General features: G+C 37.3%; 1 protein-coding gene across 1 annotated transcript; it reads right to left on the bottom strand.

Annotated features, from left to right (window-relative positions):
* Positions 1–544: 544 nt before the first annotated feature.
* Positions 545–18,444, bottom strand: LOC141440956 (uncharacterized). The gene is made up of 8 exons (XM_074105549.1): positions 18,338–18,444; positions 12,403–12,477; positions 10,542–10,748; positions 7,873–7,995; positions 3,381–3,525; positions 1,732–1,876; positions 1,381–1,456; positions 545–807 (listed from the first exon to the last, which is right to left on the bottom strand). Exons 1-8 carry the CDS (start codon positions 18,340–18,342, stop codon positions 588–590), a joined length of 996 nt encoding a protein of 331 aa, XP_073961650.1. The 5' UTR covers positions 18,343–18,444; the 3' UTR covers positions 545–587.
* Between the last annotated feature and the right edge of the window lie 1,291 nt (positions 18,445–19,735).

Raw genomic sequence — 19,735 nt, 5'->3', positions numbered from 1 at the left:
ACGGCCAGTATTAAATTATCGAAATAGTATGCAACCTCGCTAATATTTTAATAAAAATATGAATTGTCGCTGTCGCGTGTTGCAATCGTGACTTTTAGACTGCAGGGCTACTACGAAACTCGAAACTTGTAGTTCGTGTCGTGCGGTCCCTCTGACACTTATACTATTTAATACGAGAGCGAGAGGGACGGTACGATACGAACTTCGAGGTTCGAGTTTCGTAGTAGCCCTGCTGGGCACAATAAAAAAGGGATTTAAAAACACAAACACAATCTAATTTAAAACATAGTGTAATCGATTCTACTCTCGCTTCTGAGCAAACTATACTCTCTGGTTTTCAGTTATTTAATTACCACCTTGTATAAATTTAATAATTATTAAAAATATATGTAGAAACTTCTTTGTGTGTGGCTGTTTACACCTCATTGCCTTGGTCTTAGACGAAGATTTTACTTTATGCACTTGAGCATAAAAAGTCATTTTATGTCGCCTAGATCCAGCATAAATACGAACTTTACGAGCATGAGTTTAAATAAATAACTGGTGAAGAGCGAATTTTTATTTCGTTTCCAAACTTATTTTTTATATTATGTTGTCAAAAATTTGTTGACTCGGGTATCTAAATCTTTTCTGGCTAGTGGAGCGGTACTGGCAGGAGGTGCGGTGGCCTCTGGGGGAGGCAGCTGCGGCTTAGGGCTGCGGAAACGGCGCGCTCGCGTCAGCTGCCAGGCAGCACTGTTGTTGCGAAGCCCGCCTGGTGACAGCCCTGTGTCGTTATCTATCGCTATTAGGGCTGGACGGGATAACCTGAAAATGTTAACATCAAAGTCAAAGCCAAAGTCAAAATATCTTTATTGAATGTACCTAGACTAATTTCTCAAAGGGCCTGCAACGCATCCGTAACACAGCTTACGTTATGGACGTCCATGGGGGGCGGTGATTGCTTTCCATCCATCAGGTGACCCGCTGCGCGTTCGCCCCCTATCATATAAAAAAGGCTATAAAATCACTTAAGAATGCCAAAAAAAACTCCATCCATATTAAACCACTAACTATAACTACTATCAAAGCTTTTAATAAGGATTTAGTTTAAGATAAGCAGTAGGTACCTTCTTGAGTAACAAATTTTGAAAATTAATTAAAATTATGTGACTAATTTACTATAAGTACACTACTAAAAGTGGTAACGCGAGACTAAACAACCATAATGTAATAGCCACCCCCGCTCTGCTCGGGTGGCTAAACATCTCGTGTCATTATGGTTTGTTTTATTCCCTTGTTGAACAATCTACTATTAATTGCGAAATAAGTTAGAATTTGACCACCCCTAGCAATAAAGCTGTATCCGCCCTTTACACAAATTTTAAGTTCTTTTCTTACCCCATTCTTATTGACGATCTTAATCGCGCTGGTGCTATCACAGAAGGTAATTCTGCCAGGAAGTTTCTCTTAAGACCTGAAACATGGCAAAAGAAAAGTCAATAAAATAATAATAAAACGGATAGGTAAATAAGACAATACGATAAGGAATATCAGCAAGTCTCTAAGATCTAAATCAGAGGCTCCCAAAGTGCTTCAGATTGACCAGAGAGTGAGGGTTTTTGAGAATATAGGTACAAATTTAGCAGCAGGGGGTCTTCCGAAAACAATAAAACTTTGAAAGTGGTCTACAAGAAAAATAGTTTGGGAATCTCTGACCTAAATAACATACTGGAAATGAGATAGTTTTACCTGAGTTTTTAATTTTCTCGATAGCACTTCTGTCCTTCCACTTCTGCGAGCAGACAGGACACACGGAGCGTCGGATGGACCACTTCGGTATTTCTTCGGGCTTCTCCGGTGCCGGCTTGTGAAATGCAGGTATTTCTAGTTGTGCCTATGAATATGAACAGGACATCTACAATAAGCTTAATGGGCTAAGTAGAATCTTACTCCTCCGACACCTCGTGCAATACAGCTTAGGATATTAATAAATAATATTTTATTTTATGGATCGGAATAGCTTTGAAAATGAATTCGTAAAGCGTTTGAAACGCGCTAGCATTTTGTGTGGTGTTTTTTGTGATTGGTTCTGTGTGACATATATGGTGATAGGTGTGCATGAAAATATATACATAATGTGTCGCATAGACGTAGCTGTCTTGTTCGCGTGGTCGCGGAGTAGCAAGATAAAATGATTACCTAGTTCAATGATTATCATCATGAATCTTCGTAAAATACCTAACGCTTGAATCAGTCAATTACAATTATTATTACTATATAATTAAGTACGATTAACATGTAAATATAGTAAACTTCGAAAAGCATTAATATTGTAGTTGGGTTATAATTCCTTTTAAAGTCTAAATGGAGAACGTATCAAAATTAAAAAGATGATCTAAACTTTTTTATCGATTTTGGAACAACCTTCCTAATAAACAGAAAACAAAACAGATTTTTCAGTAAGTAGGTTCAATTAATTTAAAATAAATACATGCAGAGTAAGCAGAGTAGGTGCAAGCCATTGTTCTAAAATAAAGTGTTATGATGATTCTTATTTCTGTTTCCCTACCTATTAGCTAGGTTTCTATGTAAACATGTCAAATACAAATTCGATGAAGCAGGTAAATCGCGCAAATAGCTACTCCGGAAAAATCATCAACGCCGTCATGTCTCTTTCAATGACCGGAACAAAAATTTGTGTAAACATTTCTTACTAGGAAATACATGGCACGTGTGGAGATAATAATGTTGTTGATTATTGAAATGCTTGCTTGGACGTTGTTGATGCGTTGATGCTTGGATGCGTCAACGGTGACTATAAAATCAACAACAAACAAATTAAGATTTGCAAGAAAGTTGAAGGAAAAATGAAGGTGTATTCATATATATTCATCTTTTCTTCTTGGCTACAAATACGCGGGAAGCAAGGGAATGGCGGCACTCCCTATCAGAGATATTTTCATAATATCTTGTGCTTTTTACTGTATCTACCTAAAATTAATCAATCCCATAGATCTTGTACAGAAATACTGAACTGTGACGTCACTTGTTAGTTAACCCAATCATGACATGACAAATTTATTTAACAATTTCAAATGTAATAAAAAAATAATTATACTGTAAATTGAAAATTAAGTAATCTATTTTTTCAAACAAAAATGAAACTATTTTTTATTTTTTTTAAAAGAGTTGTGTCTTGGAATTTTACGTCAAAGCCATATTCACACTTTTCTCATCATCCATATAGGTATCAACTGCCTCTCTCTTCTGCCATCGGCTGGCGACACCCCCGACGGGATGCGGGAGATACTTACGCATTGGAACTAGAGCGTTCCAAGCATCTCTCATTACAATGACTGGGATGTTAGGCTTAGATAATAATTATACAAGCAAGTGACCGGCGGAGCCGTGGTGGAGGCGGTGAAGGCGAGGATAGACGGGATGTCCATGTCACGACGAGTGGAGATCCGAGACACGCGAGAGCGCGACATACTGCGCTCCGTGTAACGGAGATTCAGCCCGTGCACGCACGATTCCGACATGCTGCCAACAAACAAAATAATAATATAAGATTAGAGAGATAAAGAACAACAAAAATAACAGGGCTATTTCATTTCTTTCTGTGAAGCTCCTTATATTTTATGTTGCAGATATCTGTGATTCTATGTTTTTTGAGACAAAACAAAGAAAGCCGTGGTGGCCTAGTGGTTTGACCCATGGCCACTACAACAGAGGATTGTGGGTTCATACCCCCGGCTCGCACCTCTGAGTTTTTTGAATTTCATGTGCGAAGAAACATTTAAAAATTATCACGAGCTTTACGGTGAAGGAAAGCATCGCGAGGAAACCCGCACAAGCCTGCGAAACAATTCAATGGTGTGTGTGAAGTTCCCCTAATCCGCTCTGGGCCCGCGTGGGAACTACGTCCAAATCCTCTCATTCTGAGAGAAGGTCTGTGCCCAGCAGTGGGACGTATATAGGCTGGCATGATGAAAGAAAGAGGCATCACAGTCCCACAATATAATAGGAAGTTAGAAAGTGTCACAAAACAATGTCAATAACACATGTCTGTCAACTTGAAACTTCAACTTTAGCAACACATAATTTTTTTAGATTTGGCTGATCGTACATAGGCGTTGCAGTTTGGAGTCATTACGCGTAATGACCGTAAACTGAGGTGTACTCGTAATTAATACTAATTACCATGATAAGTATGGATTGCTGTTGGTAGTGCTCACTTAATTTAAACTTAGATTATCAGGATTCAATGACAGTTTTTTTAGTAAATAACTTCAGACGCAATGTCACTTGAAATTTTTACTTTAAATCAACGTGACAATCAGCTTCAGCTTTTTTTACTGACATAAAAAAATGTTAAAGCAAAAGCACTTACTTATTTAAATATTAGTAGGTAGGTAGTTATTAGTATAGGCATCGGAATTTTCATCGCACAAGACGTTAGCGAGCCATGGAATCGACATTAGCAATAACATCCAACTCCTATTGTTACTCATACTCACTCATTTATTTCTTAAATGCCTTTATAGTGATCGTGATAAAAAATCGTAAACAATATGTGATTCAAATTATAAATAAAATTATTAGGTATATTATTAATTACTAGCCGTTACCCGCGACTCCGTCCGCGCAAAATTCGTTTATCGCTATACCGCGGGAACTATGCAATTTTCCGGGATAAAAAGTTACCTATGTCCTTCTCCTGGATTCAAACTATCTGTATACCGAATTTCATTTAAATCGGTTCAGTGGTTTAGGCGTGATGAAGTAACAAACAAACAAACCAACAAACAAATAGACACCTTAGATACGAGTACGAGATCCTTAGTGTCTTCACTAATGTCGGTGTGGTCGTATACCTACATAACTTTGATATTATACCGCTGACCATTACGACAAATTAAGCCGCATAAACTTCTACCCATAGTGTGATGATAATGTCGTTTTTATGGACTCAAAATATTAACTGAACTGATATACCACGTCACTTTTTGTGACTTAATTAACTCCTGTTTACACAATCTGCAGAACTTTTTTATACGAAGTACCTATTATTGACCAGTCGCGCTTCCGCAAAATGCAATGATTACCTACCTATTTATTTTATTTCCGGTAAAAAATCGGCTCGCAGCACATTCAACAAATAAGTTAATTCTAAGTTCTAATTACGCTTCAAAGCAAGTCAGAGCGTTAACATAATAGCTGCCACAAGTGCACCTTATCTAATAAAACTGTGAGAAAGTTTAAGTTAATAGACGTAATTGTATTGAGAGTGAAAGTGGAGTGGAAAATGTGCATTTTTTAGTAATGCGTCTTTGTCAACATGACTTTTTATTGTGCTATTGTGGCAGTAGGTGCATGTTTCTTTTGTTTAATTAATTTGATTAACAAAATGGAATCCGGTATATTTCTGACATCTATGTACAGTCAAACGCATAAACATGTAAGTATCTATTCGAACCACTCAAAAATATATTACTACTACCTTATTGCGTCAGGATAAGAGTCTGTGGTAGGTACATATTTTTTAAACGTCGAATAAGTTCATATTTTTACATTTGAGTGTACTACCGAGTGTCGACGCGGGAAGGGGAGCCGTACGTTATTCTTTCGTCGACGTTATACATTACATAGAGAAAACTCGACTAAGATAATGTATTTTTAGCCAAATGGCAAAAAACGGAACCCTTATGGATTCGTCATGTCTGTCTGTCTGCGCGTCCGTCCGTATGTCACAGCCACTTTTTTCCGAAACTATAACAACTATTACTGTTGAAACTTGGTAAGTAGATGTATTCTGTGAACCGCATTAAGATTTTCACACAAAAATAGAAAAAAAAACCAATAAATTTTGGGGGTTCCCCATACTTAGAACTGAAACTCAAAAATTTTTATTCATCAAACCCATACGCGTGGGGTATCTATGGATAGGTCTTCAAAAATGATATTGAGGTTTTTAATATTTTTTTTTCTAAACTGAATAGTTTGCGCGAGAGACACTTTCAAAGTGGTAAAATGTGTGTCCGCCCCTGTAACTTTTAAAATAAGAGAATGATAAAACTAAAAAAAATATATTACTTATGTACATTACCATGCAAACTTCCACCGAAATTTGGTTTGAACGAGATCTAGTAAGTAGGTTTTTTTATTATGTTACTTGCTGCTACGGAACCCTTCATGGGCGAGTCTGACTCGCACTTGGCCGCTTTTTATTTAAGTATGCGAAAAACATTTTTGCTTTATTAGGTAAGTATACAAACAAATAATTTAAAATATCAAAAAAACTGCTATCCCCTTTACCTATCACATTGTTTCCCTTAACGAACATCACGAAGATGTGACCATTAAGAAACTCAGGAACTTGACCAAAAAACTAAAATATACGGAAATTCATCGTACGAGTTATTTCAAGAAGCAAAATGTCCAAAAATCTATAAATTACTACTTACTAACTATTAGGTACTTAATTTAAATTTACACTACATTGCATTTAAAAAGCCGTCGTAGTTTAGATTTTCACTTATAGCCTCTCAAGCTGGAGCTTGAAGGTGGGGCTTTTACTCAGGGCCAGGGTCAGGGTCACAGGTTCGAGCCCGGATTAGCACCTCTGAGTTTTTCGGAATTTATGAACAAAATTACATTAGGTACATTTGAAATTTTATCATGAGCTTTTCGAAGAAATAGAACACCGAAAGGAAACTTGTGTTCACTTGTGAAACAGTTCAATGGTGCGAGTGAAGTTTTTAATCCACACTGCGCCCGCGCGGGAACTACATTCCAAGCCTTTCATCTGAGAGGCACTTTTTTATATACAGAGGGCCAAAAAAGCATGCAAGTCATCTAATGAAAAGCAATCACCGCCGCCCATGCCACTCGCAACACGAAGGATATCACAGGTGTGTTGCCGGTCCTTTGAGTGATTGATAGGCTCGTTTTTAGGGTTTCGTTGTCAACTAGGAACCCTTATAGTTTTGCCATGTCTGTCCGTCTGTCTGTCCGCGGGTAAGCTCAGAGACCGTTAGTACTACAAAGCTGTAATTTGACATGATTATATCAGTCACGCCGACAAAGTGGTACAATAAAATAAAAGTAAAAAAAATTTTTTTTAGGTTACCTCCCATAGATTTAAAGTGGGGGTGATTTTTTTTTCTCGACTAACCCTATATTGTGGGGGGTTGCTAAGACAATTTTTCTATTAAGTGATCTTTTTGCGAAATATTCAACTTTAAAGTGCAAATTTTCATTGAAATCGAGCGTCCCCCCCTCTCTAAAATCTAAACTGTTGGGTGGAAAATTTTGAAAAAAATCAGAATGGTAGTAAATATATCAAGTTTACAAGGAAAATTATAGCGGCTAAGATTGCTTGAGAATTATTAGTAGTTTAAGAGTAGGTCTAAGGTATAAAATATACCTAAACTTGGAAGATTCAGTACACAATACGAAATCCTTAGAAAAATATTATTTGATTTTTTCGTAATGGCTACGGAACCCTATCCTGGCCGTGTACGACACGCTCTTGGCCGGTTTTTAAAGATCCCTAAGTTGTACGGTTCCGGGAATGCTATCCCAGATACAGGTTCCCAGCGGGAATGTACTTACTGTGTTAAAAATAAAGTTGTGTTAAATACTTGTGATGTATACATACTCGTATTGTAAATCTGTTTAAAAAAATATACCTCGTTGAGTTTCTTGCCGGATTCTTCTCAACAGAGGTTTTTCCGAACCGGTGGTGGTAGATTTTTTTTTTGACATTCATAAGTGCTTGTTATAGCCTAAATTGAAAAAAGATATTTTGACTTTGACTTTGACTTTGAACGCCCGCCAAGGGGCGTATATAGGACAGGAAAGATGATGATTATGATTGTATCTTACTCTTCGGAAGCGTCATCCCGGGGTAGGTCCAGGGGCTCATCTGGCGCCTCGTCCTGCGCCTCGTGTCGGTGCGCGCGCACCATATCCAACAGCAACGTGTCGTGGCGACCCAAACTCCCACTTCTGAAATAGTTTATTATTCTATCTAAGTAGTAGTTACAATTGAAATTCCGGGATTTTACAAAATTCCTCTTGGAATTCCCAAAATGTAGACCGTGGTCTTCATTGAGGTTGTGTCATGACATGAACAACTATCCAAAATTTCAATACTCTAAGCCCCAGCGGTTGAAATTTCAAGATTTTATCCCTATCCCGTGGGAATATCGGGACAAAAAGTAGTGTGTTATTCCAGACGTCCAGCTACCTACATCCCAAATTTCATGACTCAAAGCCCAGTGGTTGTTATTTCGAGATTTTATCCCTTTCCCGTGGGAATATCGGGATAAAAAGTAGCCTATATGTTATTTCAGATGTCCAACTACCTACATACCAAATTTCATGATTCTAAACCCAGCGGTTTTTATTTCGAGATTTTATCACTATCCCGTGCGAATATCGGGATAAAAAGTAGCCTATATGTTAATCCAGGGTATACGTTACCTGTATGCCAAATTTCATTCAAATCCGTTCAGTAGTTTTTGCGTGAAAGAGTAACGAACATACATCCAAACAAACATCCATCCATAAAAAAATTTGCGTTTATAATATTTGTAAGAATAAGATAGTAAGCTGTTACTTAAGAATCAATCAATTCGTAGTTTCGGTAGTACAAGGGCATATATGTCTAAAAATCGAAAAAATTAGAAAATTCAAATAAAAGTGGAATTATGCCCTAGTTCTATCGAAGGTACGAATTAAAGGGAGCTTTTATTTTACGCTGTTTTTGTTTGATGTAATTTTTATGTCCGTCTGTCTATGTCAGTAACTATCTAAAATGACCCCACACGGCGTACATTTTGCTTAAGAGCGGGGCTCTGCTAACACCTACTCTACTGCTAATTTGTACAGACCTTATCCGATTCGCCTTTGGCCGGTTTTTTAAAGTATTATTTCACTTTCAACAATTGAGCATCATTGATTCAATCCAAAAGAAAACACATATCAAGTAGATACGGTCTTTTAATTTTCATGCCACTTTTCCCGGTCCGATTTGCACTGGGCCCAGCGATATTTAAGTGATTCGATTGATCACGGTAGTATTAATAAACAACATAATAAACAAAATGAAACAAAAGATGAACTACACTTCGCTTGTCTCACCTGGGAAACGAACCAACTAAAAATTTAAAAATAAACACTCTCTATTTTATTATACAAATCGATAGGATTATTGTTCAGGATAAAATTTATCTAATAAACATTTGGCCTTACACTCATCTGTTGTACGAGATACCATGAAATAGAATATTTATAAACATTACGAGTAATGGAACTTTATATTGATTGATTAGACAGCCATCTAAACAGTAAATAACTTTGTCTTGTCTCAATTTGATAGGTGTTGGATTCGATCATTTTGTTGTACAAAATGTAAAGTAAAACCGAATCGAAATTGATACCCAGGAAGTATGATTAGCGTGATTGGTTTGCATATTATTATAATCGAATATTAATAACTAGTAACCGAAAATCGGTCACCAGTGTCAATCAAGGTGTGATTTTCGTCACCTGATTATATAAGTTACAAGATAACGATCTAGTTACATTCTTATTAGTGACACTTTTACAAATATATATTGATTGTCAATAAACAGTCAAGAAGGGTACAAAGGAAATATTGTTTGACACAGATTGGTCTCAATGCATAGGGCACAGGTCATTTCCTTATATGTAGTCATAAGTGTAATAAATAATATCATCGTTGTTTTTTATTTGAGATTTATTTAGGTTGGTATTTTTGTGATATAATGTATAGTCTGAGATTGGACTAGGACAAATCATAGCATTATTGTTATTGCTCATGCAAATATTTAAGAGAAGAGATTAAAATTGCAGATTGAGGTCCTTAAGATAACTTGATTCCGAGAACGCTTGCTTTTAGGTGTTTCTCTTTTCTTTAGTCTACCAAGCAAGTTTGCATTTAACCACTTGACCGCTAAGGCATGAGCGAAAGTGCGTTACTATAAACTAGCTAGTTCATACCCGCGGTCTCACACGCGTAAATCATTAGGTGTATTAAAATTGAATTTCCGGGATTTCACAAAAAAATCCGTGAGAATTTTCAAAGCTTACATGCAGATTTCATTAACTTACCGCGCCTGATGTCTTCAGTCTAAGCGGTTCAAATTTTGAGATTTTATCCTCTGAGTTTTTCGGAATTAATGTGCGAAATTACATTTGAAATTTACCACGACCTGCACAAACCTGCGATGAATTCAATGGTGTGTGTGAAGTTCCCAATCCGCACTGGGCACGCGTGGGAATTACGGCCCGAGCCCTCTCATTCCGAGAGGAAGCCTGTGCCCAGCAGTGGGACGTTTATAGGCTGGGATGATGATGATGATGAATACGGATTGTACCACTATGTTTCATCATCATCATCATATCAGTTGTAGGACGTCCACTCTTGGACTCTCTCCCCTATAGACCTCCAGGTGCTTCGCTTGGAAGCGGCCTGCATCCCATCCACCGTAAATCCGGAACCACTATGTTCTAATGAATGTACTTACCGATTGCTATCTCTTATTATGCTAGCGAACATGTCGCTCTGCCGTGACAATATAGACTTGACATAACTTGGGGTTTGTATGTCGGGTTGGTCTTTGGTGTTTCTCGAACTGCTTCCAGAGCCGCTACGGAGTTTCAAGAGGAGTTCTGAGTACGGGGTAGAGTCGTAGTTCATGAATGAAATGCGCCGGGGTTCTTCCTGTGTTGGCCTGGGAATCCAGTGAATTATTCGTTAAAATTAAGCCAATCGTGGTGATCTGAGAGTCACATGGTCGTACATTTTAAGGAGCTTTAATATATGTAAGTATTAAAATAATACTATTCATAGTTTATGACAGCATTTAGGTCTTGTCGATAAGGCTAGTCAGTAATTGATGGTGCTTTGTTTACGTGGGTAGATAATGTTGGAAAATTAGGCTCGTACAGTCACCAGTAGAAGTGGAAGAGCGGTTACCACACCTACCTACACACAGCTCTATTGCCAAAGTAATAAGGGAGTGTTTAGATCATTTTGAGCCCCGCAACTTCTGCTGCTGGCTGTACGCTGTTTATGAGTTTGATTTTGATCAGATTCGGTATACCTATGTAGAGCAATAAATATGAAGGATTTTGAGTTTCAGCATGAACGTTATATCAAGGCCAACTTGATACAACTTATTATAAAGATTACTTTTATTCTGAACAGTTTTAATTGTTTTTTTATTAAAAGTAGGAATTCGAAACTATCTTGCGAATGTAGTTGTCCACGTAATTATGTATGTGCAATCACAACCTGTTGAGCATTATTGTGGTGCTAAAGTGAAAGTATTTAATACAATTGGTTAAAAGTAGTGCTTTTTCTCAGAGCCTTAGCGTAATTTGCGTAACTCGAGTTTCAAATTGTTATCTGTTTTATTTCATACTTACACAGCCGTAGCTAAGGCGTTTAGAGTTACAATTAGCGATAACGCGCCTCAAAATAAATAAAACCAACATTTTCATGACCTTTGCAACAGAGATACATGATTTGTTGCAAACTATAGTTACTTTACATTGTGCACCTAACCTTCGATCGCTAAACGAGAATACAAATGTCTACATAAAACTTTATTGTAGCGTTTGACCGTTGAAAATTTTAAAGCCTTTAACTAAAACTATTGTTTGCCACTTTTACAGCGAACGCCGAAACCATGTAAAAGGAACGTGGTCCGGAGAGGCTGTGTTGACTTTTTCTCCGAGTCCGTGACTCACGCGAACAGTGACTCAAGCGCAGCTCTGCGGCACTTGTGGTACAATACTTACCCACGTACAACATCGAGCTGCAAACAGTCGTTAGATAACTACAGCCTGCGCCCAAAAGGCCTTGACTTCCGTCACGATACGACGCTTCTAATAAGCGATCGCTTGCTAGTGGCTGATGGAATTGACTAGCAAAGTGACACAGTTGATGTATTGTACCTATTAAGTGTAATGACATTTAAAATTATTATGTCAGAAATGAAAGCCGCCATCCGAAAGTAAGGTGGCCGCATCTCCGTTAAACGTAACGCGGTAAACGTGAAAGTAAAACCAACGGCGAGGCTAAACAGTGCAATATCCTTTTGTAACGGGATAATCCTGTAATTACTCTTCAACGGTTATCTTCTCTATCGTTTGTCCGAGTATTGTATGCCATAGTTTTCATTGGTTATTAATCTAAATCGTTGCCATAAATTGTCATTAACCTAGCCTTACTTACAGCATTCCATAACATGAGATTTCAAAAAATACTGAAAATAGCACGATTTTACGAGTATGGCAAACGTTGTTATGACGAATTAAATTATGGGAAGCATTATCGACACCTCAACATACCGTATAATATTTATTATTAAACACGCTTACATCGAAATCCGTCGGCTGTACAGTTTTGAGTAGCGCGATTTCCAATCGTCACTCTTCCGCCATGTTGACTCGCCTCTGAAATTTAAAACGGTTCTTTTCACGAGAATGTTTTTTAAGAAATGTTATTTTATAAGTACCTACAAGCTTTTTTGCAGACTGTACATACATTGTCATCCAACTTACTTAATAATAATGTATTTAGGTGTACCACAAGGCAACCTGACCACTAGAAGTGAATCAAAATAACCTTGCAAGATTAGAAGCAAACAAATAAAAATTGTTCTCGCAAACGTGCATTACGAACGACCTATCCAACGCCATCCTAAAAAGTAGCTGAGGAAAAATATTCATTCCCACTAAAGTCACATGGTTACAGGAGAACCTAAAACATTTTTCTTCTTCTTATTCTCTTTTAAGATATGGCTTTTCTGTCCTAATTAATAGGACAATTTTGCCAGTGTCAAGGTAAACTCTCTTTGAGAGCGTTGTACGGTGATTGTAGTTTTTGCAACTTGATAGTAAAATTCCAGAAACCACCTGGAGACAACTTGCGCATTAAAAAATGCCAGACACGAGAGCAATATAGAATTTTGTGATCACTGTTCACTGTTAAGGTTAATCGGTTCACTGTTAATCGCCGCATAAAACACTATCAAAATTATACTTCAACTAGCCAAAGAAACAGAAATATCAAAATTAGATATTGTCTACATCCGCCATGTTCGAATGCTACAAATTGAATCTCCTAAAACATTTTTATTTGATATAATTTTATCACTTAGTAGGTTATCGTTATCGTCATAAATGTCATAATTATCATTATTATAAACACGAATACAAAATTACAGCTTTCTAGTGTTTAAAGTTTCTGAGCTAGGTACGCCTTGGGAAAACAATAAGGGTTCAGTTATTGCCATTTTAATTATGAAATTCTAAAACACCTAACTAACTCTATTACCTGCTTTTCTAGACTAGAAGTTTGTGAGAATAACTTACTTTAATCAGTATTTTATGGAGTCGTTGAACTCTGTGAGAAGATACAAAACGTTACATATACGTTGTTTGCTTAGTTGGATTGCAAGTGTGTTAAAACTTTACATCTTGGCGCATACCTGAAGGTCGTATGCCTTAAACGAACAGTAAGATAATACATACGTGAAACGATTTTAAAAAGTTTTTTCATTTCGCATGTTCGTAAAATTCATATTTATACTGGAATGTATGCTGCATAAAATTACTCTTTATTCTCTGGTGCTTATAGTAAAATCTTAGGGGCTGTTTCACCATCCATTGATCAGTGTTAACTGGCGGTTAGGTGTGATGCCGTCTCTATTTGTTTTGTTTGAATAGACGGAGACGGCATCACATTTAACCGTCGGTTAACGCTAATCAATGGATGGTGAAACAGCCCCTTAGTCTATCAATATCTCAAACTAAAAACGAATTAAGAACTATCTCAATAAAACTAGTTTTCGAATAATAAACCGCATCTCAGTCAGTCCACTCGTTGAGAGCTACGATGTCACAGACAGACAGACATAGGTACATGTAATGGGGCGAACAATCAATCTAGCTAGCTTGGTCTTATGTCTGGGAAATCGCGTGTTTTCGAGTTACAGTTTTTTTGTGGAAATTCAAGAGCAATAAGATCGGTTATTTTCAGCTTCGTCACTAGCGGTATACGAGTTAATATATGTACCTACCATCAGCCAAATAATTGGTCTATCAATTTTTAAACAAGTTCCTATGAAATGACTATGTCGCTATAGTCGAAGTTTCAGGTTGACAGCCACGTATATTGGCATTATTGTTTTATGACATGCAAACGATTATAAACCTTACTTAATGGTGCATTACATAGCGTCACTACTTTGAAAAAATCTCGTATCTCAAATCAATACGTCAACAAAATTGAACCTTGACCCAATGGTCATAAAGTGCACTCAGAAAAGTTATCCATTTTGAGATACGAGTTTTTTTTAAAGTAGTGACGATAGGTATTACTCGTAGTGTAGGTATAGTATATATAGGTATGAGCCATGTGTTTTGGAGCCACCGGGTTTGTCTAGGACGGATGGCAAAAGGCCGGACGGGCTTACTTTGGTTTCCTGGCGAAGGGGGCGTTGTCTATTGTGGGACGCAACGTGCATTAGCACATTTGCTGTGACCCATTAGACTCTAATGAATAATGATTAGAGTCAAACCGTTGGGTCGGCAAGTTAGGGGCAGCACATGCCGCCAAATAAAAACACGCCAAGTATTCCGCCTTGAAGCCCACCTATGATTTCGTGCCAGTCGCTGTGGAAACGGCTGGACCCTGGGGCGATTAGGCCCATGAGCTTTTTAAGGAGCTGGGGCGACGATTGAGGGAGAAGGGCAACGACCCCCGCTCAGGATCCTGATTAGTTCAACAGGTCGACTCCATTGCTATTCAGCGGGGCAATGCTGCTGGTGTAGTGGGGACCTTTGGGTCGGACAGGACCTGGGCGGGGATCGTATATGTTAAAAAAAATAATATTGTATGTTTATATGTAGAGTTATGTTTCTTAGCACAGGTATTTTTTACTTAAAAAGAGGCACCAGCGGTAATGTAATATATACCCTCAAGAAATTGAATAAATATTTTTTATTATTTTATTAGTATTAAGCCGTGGTGGCCTAGTGGTTTGACCTATCGCCTCTCAAGCAGAGGGTCGTGGGTTCAAACCCCAGCTCGCACCTCTGAGTTTTTCGAAATTCATGTGCGGAATTACATTTGAAATTTACCACGAGCTTTGCGGTGAAGGAAAACATCGTGAGGAAACCTGCACAAACCTGCGAAGCAATTCAATGGTGCGTGTGAAGTTCCCAATCCGCACTGGCCCGCGTGGGAACTACGGCCAAGCCCTCTTGTTCTGAGAGGAGGCCCGTGCCCAGCAGTGGGACGCATATAGGCTGGGATGATTTTATTAGTTTATTAGGATTGACGAGGCTTATAAAGGTATTAGAGTGGTATAACTAGTGTTGGACTTATAAACTGCAGGTGAAGAGTTCAAATCTATAGAGGATTATCAACTTTAGGGTGGCAGACCACATATTTGGCTGATGGTACCTAACATGACATTTTATATTCGTAACGTATTATGCCGATGGTATAAATATCTATACGTTTAATAACATCTTACACCACTTAATGCTCAGTTCCTTGGTACCTACATTACCTTAAAAACCGGCCAAGAGCGTGTCGGACACGCCCGAAATAGGGTTCCGTAGCCATTACGAAAAGTCATATTCGATACACATAAAAATACATTAGATGGAACGAATAAAAATAACATCTAATAGTATAAAGTGGGCCCCACTCAGCATAATGTTACGGCAAGCCGCAACGCTGTTTTTCAGTGGGACCTATTTAAAAACTAAAACATATAAAAACATACAACACACTATGACGACACGAACGCCAGCAGAAAAAAGTTCGCAAAAAAACTATATGGCAACACTCGATCAGTTTAACCATTTTCGAAACAGTTAAACCGTTAAACCTCAACAAGTCAGGCCAGGATTGTAGTGTAATATGTAAGTATTTACAATAATTTCAATAATAATGATATTGTGATGCATTACAATAACTCTCGATAAACTATAAAAACAGTGCAAAAATAAAAGACTGAGTGGGAACACAGCCCGGCCCATTGCAAACCCGTTCACGATAAGTGAAGGTACCGTTATTCTTTGCAAAAATAATTCAAAGTACATTAACGAACAATCATAGTCTTTCTCAAATGCGCTCAATGTGCGTAGTGACTGATAGTGTTACCCCAGTCAGATGGATCATTAGCGGAGCAAGGTAGGTTGAAATATGCCAAATCTAAATTGTATCCAGTGCCAGAAAGTAATTATTACATTTTGTTTTAAAATTATGTTTTGACTTTAGCGCACGGATTGGTGGAGGCAGATCGTTCCAGCACTTTGTGGCGGCGTAGCAAAAACTACCACGAAATGCAGCAGACTGGTGCGGAGGAAAAATAAGCTGGAGGAACTTGAGCTAGAGACAGACAGACAGACATGGCGAAACTATAAGGGTTCCGTTTTTGCCATTTTAGCTACGGAACCCTAAAAAGATGCAATATTTTCTAACCACACTTCTTATTTGTGGTTGATTTCACTGTTATACCAGCAGAAAGAAACACATAAAGACTACCTCTCGTATTCATTTCATGCTCGGCCTCACTACTTTTTAGGGTTCCGTAGCCAATATGGCAAAAACGGAACCCTTATAGTTTCGCCATATCTGTCTGTCTGTCTGTCCGTCCGCGGCTTTGCTCAGGGACTATCAATGCTAGAAAGCTGTAATTTTGCACGAATATATATGTAAACTATGCCGACAAAATGGTACAATAAAAAATTCAAAATTATTTTTTTAGAGTATCCTATAGACGTAAAGTGGGGGTGATTTTTTTTTCTCATCCAACCTTGTAGTGTGGGGTATCGTTGAATAGGTCTTTTAAAACCATTAAGGGGTTGCTTTTACAATTTTTTGATTTAGAGATTTTTTATTTGCAAAATATTCAATTTTAAAGTGCAAATTTTCATTAAAGTCAAGCGTCCCCCTCTAAAATCTAAACCGGTGGGTGGAAAATTTGAAAAAATTCAGGATGGTATTAAGTATATCAAACTTACAAGGAAAACTATAACGGTTAAGTTTTCTTGAGAATTATTAGTAGTTTAAGAGTAAATCGTGAGAGTTGCGGGAAACCGGTGGATGCAAGTGGCGAGTTGTCGTTCATTTTGGCGTTCTAAGGGGGAGGCCTTTGTCCAGCAGTGATGAAGAGTAAATAGCAGCCTAAGGTATAAAATATACCTAAACTTGGAATATTCCGTACAAAATACGAAATCCTTAGAAAAATATTACTTAATTTTGTCGTAATGGTTACGGAACCCTATTTTGGGCGTGTCCGACACGCTCTTGGCCGGTGTTTTTTAAATTAGCCCGACCGGGAATCACAACTCTATCAGAGTCAATATTTTGCAGGTCATCTATCAACAAGGCAATTGAAACACTTATCTGTTACTGAAAACAATAGTTTTTTGGATCTAATCTAGAGGTAGTAGTAGCCGTAAAGTGATTTCTTTATTTACCCATAAAAATTATTTAATTCTTCAGTAGATACAATTTAAAAGTTAACACTTGAGGAAAATGTAAGCACAAGTTATCATTGAATGCAATTGTGACCTTTAAATTAGGGTAGATTATGGTCAAATCACTTTTTATACTCATGAGTCATGACTGAGCTAGTCAGCAGAAGATAATGCATTTCTGTTCTACTTATCACGCGTTATACATATCTCATTAGGACGTTCAATACTTAATTACATAGGTCAATATTACAGGAAACATTTCCTTTTATAGGTATTATTTAACTAACCACACGCACACTTTTAACTTGTACCTGGGTACGTAAAAAAAGATATGCTCAATGCCTAGTCTAGACTTTAAGCCCCTAGACTTTAATTAGACTGATGCAGCGTGTTCAAAAGCATGCCTAAACAAACTTCATTTTAATTTAGACCCTAGGGAAATTCCTTTACTTAGTTAAAACCACAAAATGGTTAATTTATTCCATATTAAGTAAGCGTTGTTCAATTTTGCAAAGTGGAATAATCGAAAAGCGAGGAGACATAATTGGAATAGTCACGCACGGTGTTTCTATTCTTTTTACATGGCAATGAACCTGACAAACTGCCAAATCACGTACCTGCTACTATTAAACTTGCTGTTTAATGATAGGTGTTTGAAGTCAGGCCGCTGAAGTAGGTACAACATACTGTGTAGATACCCATATTTTGTGAACCAAACCAACGAAGGTAGAGTCGTTGTGGAGCAAAGAAATGACAAGAACTGTCTGATATTATGTAATAGTAAAGTTACAATAAGTTTACAGGTGGTACTTACTGCATTTCTAAGCCTTTTGATGAAGTAATTTAATTTTTATATATTTACTTAAAATGGATATATAAAACTGTCATAACAGAGACTGACATGTTTACATGGTGGGTTGTGTCAAGTGTAATTTTTCGCAATAGTTTAAAAAGGTTGGAGTTTTCTAAATTACGAGCAGAGGTTTGTATTCGTTTTGGTTGGTTAATTATATCTCCTTACAGTCGGGTAAATAAAACATGAAATTAAAAAAATCAAAAACCCGACTGCCGAAACTAAAAGGAAGAAAATAAGTTTAGTGGTGTAGAACTCTGTTAGGTAGCTATTTTAAAGTTCAACAGTCGGGACTCGTCACACTAAGAGTTTTTGAGCGTCACGATTTAAATTTGTCCCGACTGTTGAACTTTAAATTAGCTACTTAACAGAGTTCTAGACCCCTAAACGTATTTTCTTCCTTTTAGTTTCGGCAGTCGGGTTTTTGATTTTTTTAATTTAATGTTTTATTTTACTCTTTTTTGATGTTTATGTGAAAACGGTAGATTAAAAGTATTACAAACAATATATATATTCAGAATGGGCTAATTATTCGCTTTCATTTGATGCCCATATTGTTACACTACAAAATATTTTTTTCATTCCTCCACCATTTTTTTTTAGACGTCATTTTGAAGTATTATATTGCCTATGTCACTCCGACAGTTATGACGAATCCAATGATACCTCACATTGTTTACATGTTTTGTCACATTTTAAGCGAATAAATGATTATTATTATTATGTTAAAATCCGTCTATCCGTTTAGGCTGCAACGAGGACCGAAGAAATGGACATACATACCCACATACATACATACATACGCTCGAAAAACATAACCCTCCTTCGGGCTGTCGGGTAATAAAAATAGTAGTCGCATACATGAATCTATAGGCAAATTATTTTATACTTAATTTTAGTTACTGATTGGTGTCTAGTTGATCCAAGAGCCATAATTATGTATCATAATTGATAGTGCATTGATTGATGGAGCGTAAAAAGCTACGTTTTATAAGGGATACTGGCTGTTTCCCGCGGCTTCGCCCTTCGCTTCGGTTATCGCGCGCTGTTCCCTCGGGAACTGTGCATTTTCCTGGATAAAAAGTAGCATATGTCACTCTCTAGCCCATAAACTATCTCTATGCCAAAAATCACGTCGATCCATCGCTCCATTTCGACGTGAAAGACACACACAAACATGCAAACACACACACACACTCGCATTTATAATATTAGTATGGATTTCCCTTAGGAGTTGTGCTATTTCTCAAGAGCGAAACAATCTTCTTTACCTATGTGCTGTAAATTTGTCGTATTTATGTAAGTTGTAAGAGGTCTATTATGTAATTATACGTGTACATAATTAAATTTACTTTATTT

The sequence above is a fragment of the Choristoneura fumiferana genome, chromosome 23 (genome assembly GCF_025370935.1).
Source record: "Choristoneura fumiferana chromosome 23, NRCan_CFum_1, whole genome shotgun sequence".
NCBI lineage: Eukaryota > Metazoa > Arthropoda > Insecta > Lepidoptera > Tortricidae > Choristoneura > Choristoneura fumiferana.
The sequence above is the reverse complement of the archived record's forward strand: the minus strand, read 5'-3'. Positions and strand labels throughout refer to the sequence as shown.

Excerpts from the sequence above, each read along its gene's own strand:
- LOC141440956 (XM_074105549.1), bottom strand. Across the intron at positions 3,526-7,872 it reads CGGGATGACGCTTCCGAAGA|CATGTCGGAATCGTGCGTGC; the intron begins GTAAGATACAAT and ends GTTTGTTGGCAG. Across the intron at positions 1,457-1,731 it reads CGAGAAAATTAAAAACTCAG|GTCTTAAGAGAAACTTCCTG; the intron begins GTAAAACTATCT and ends GCCATGTTTCAG.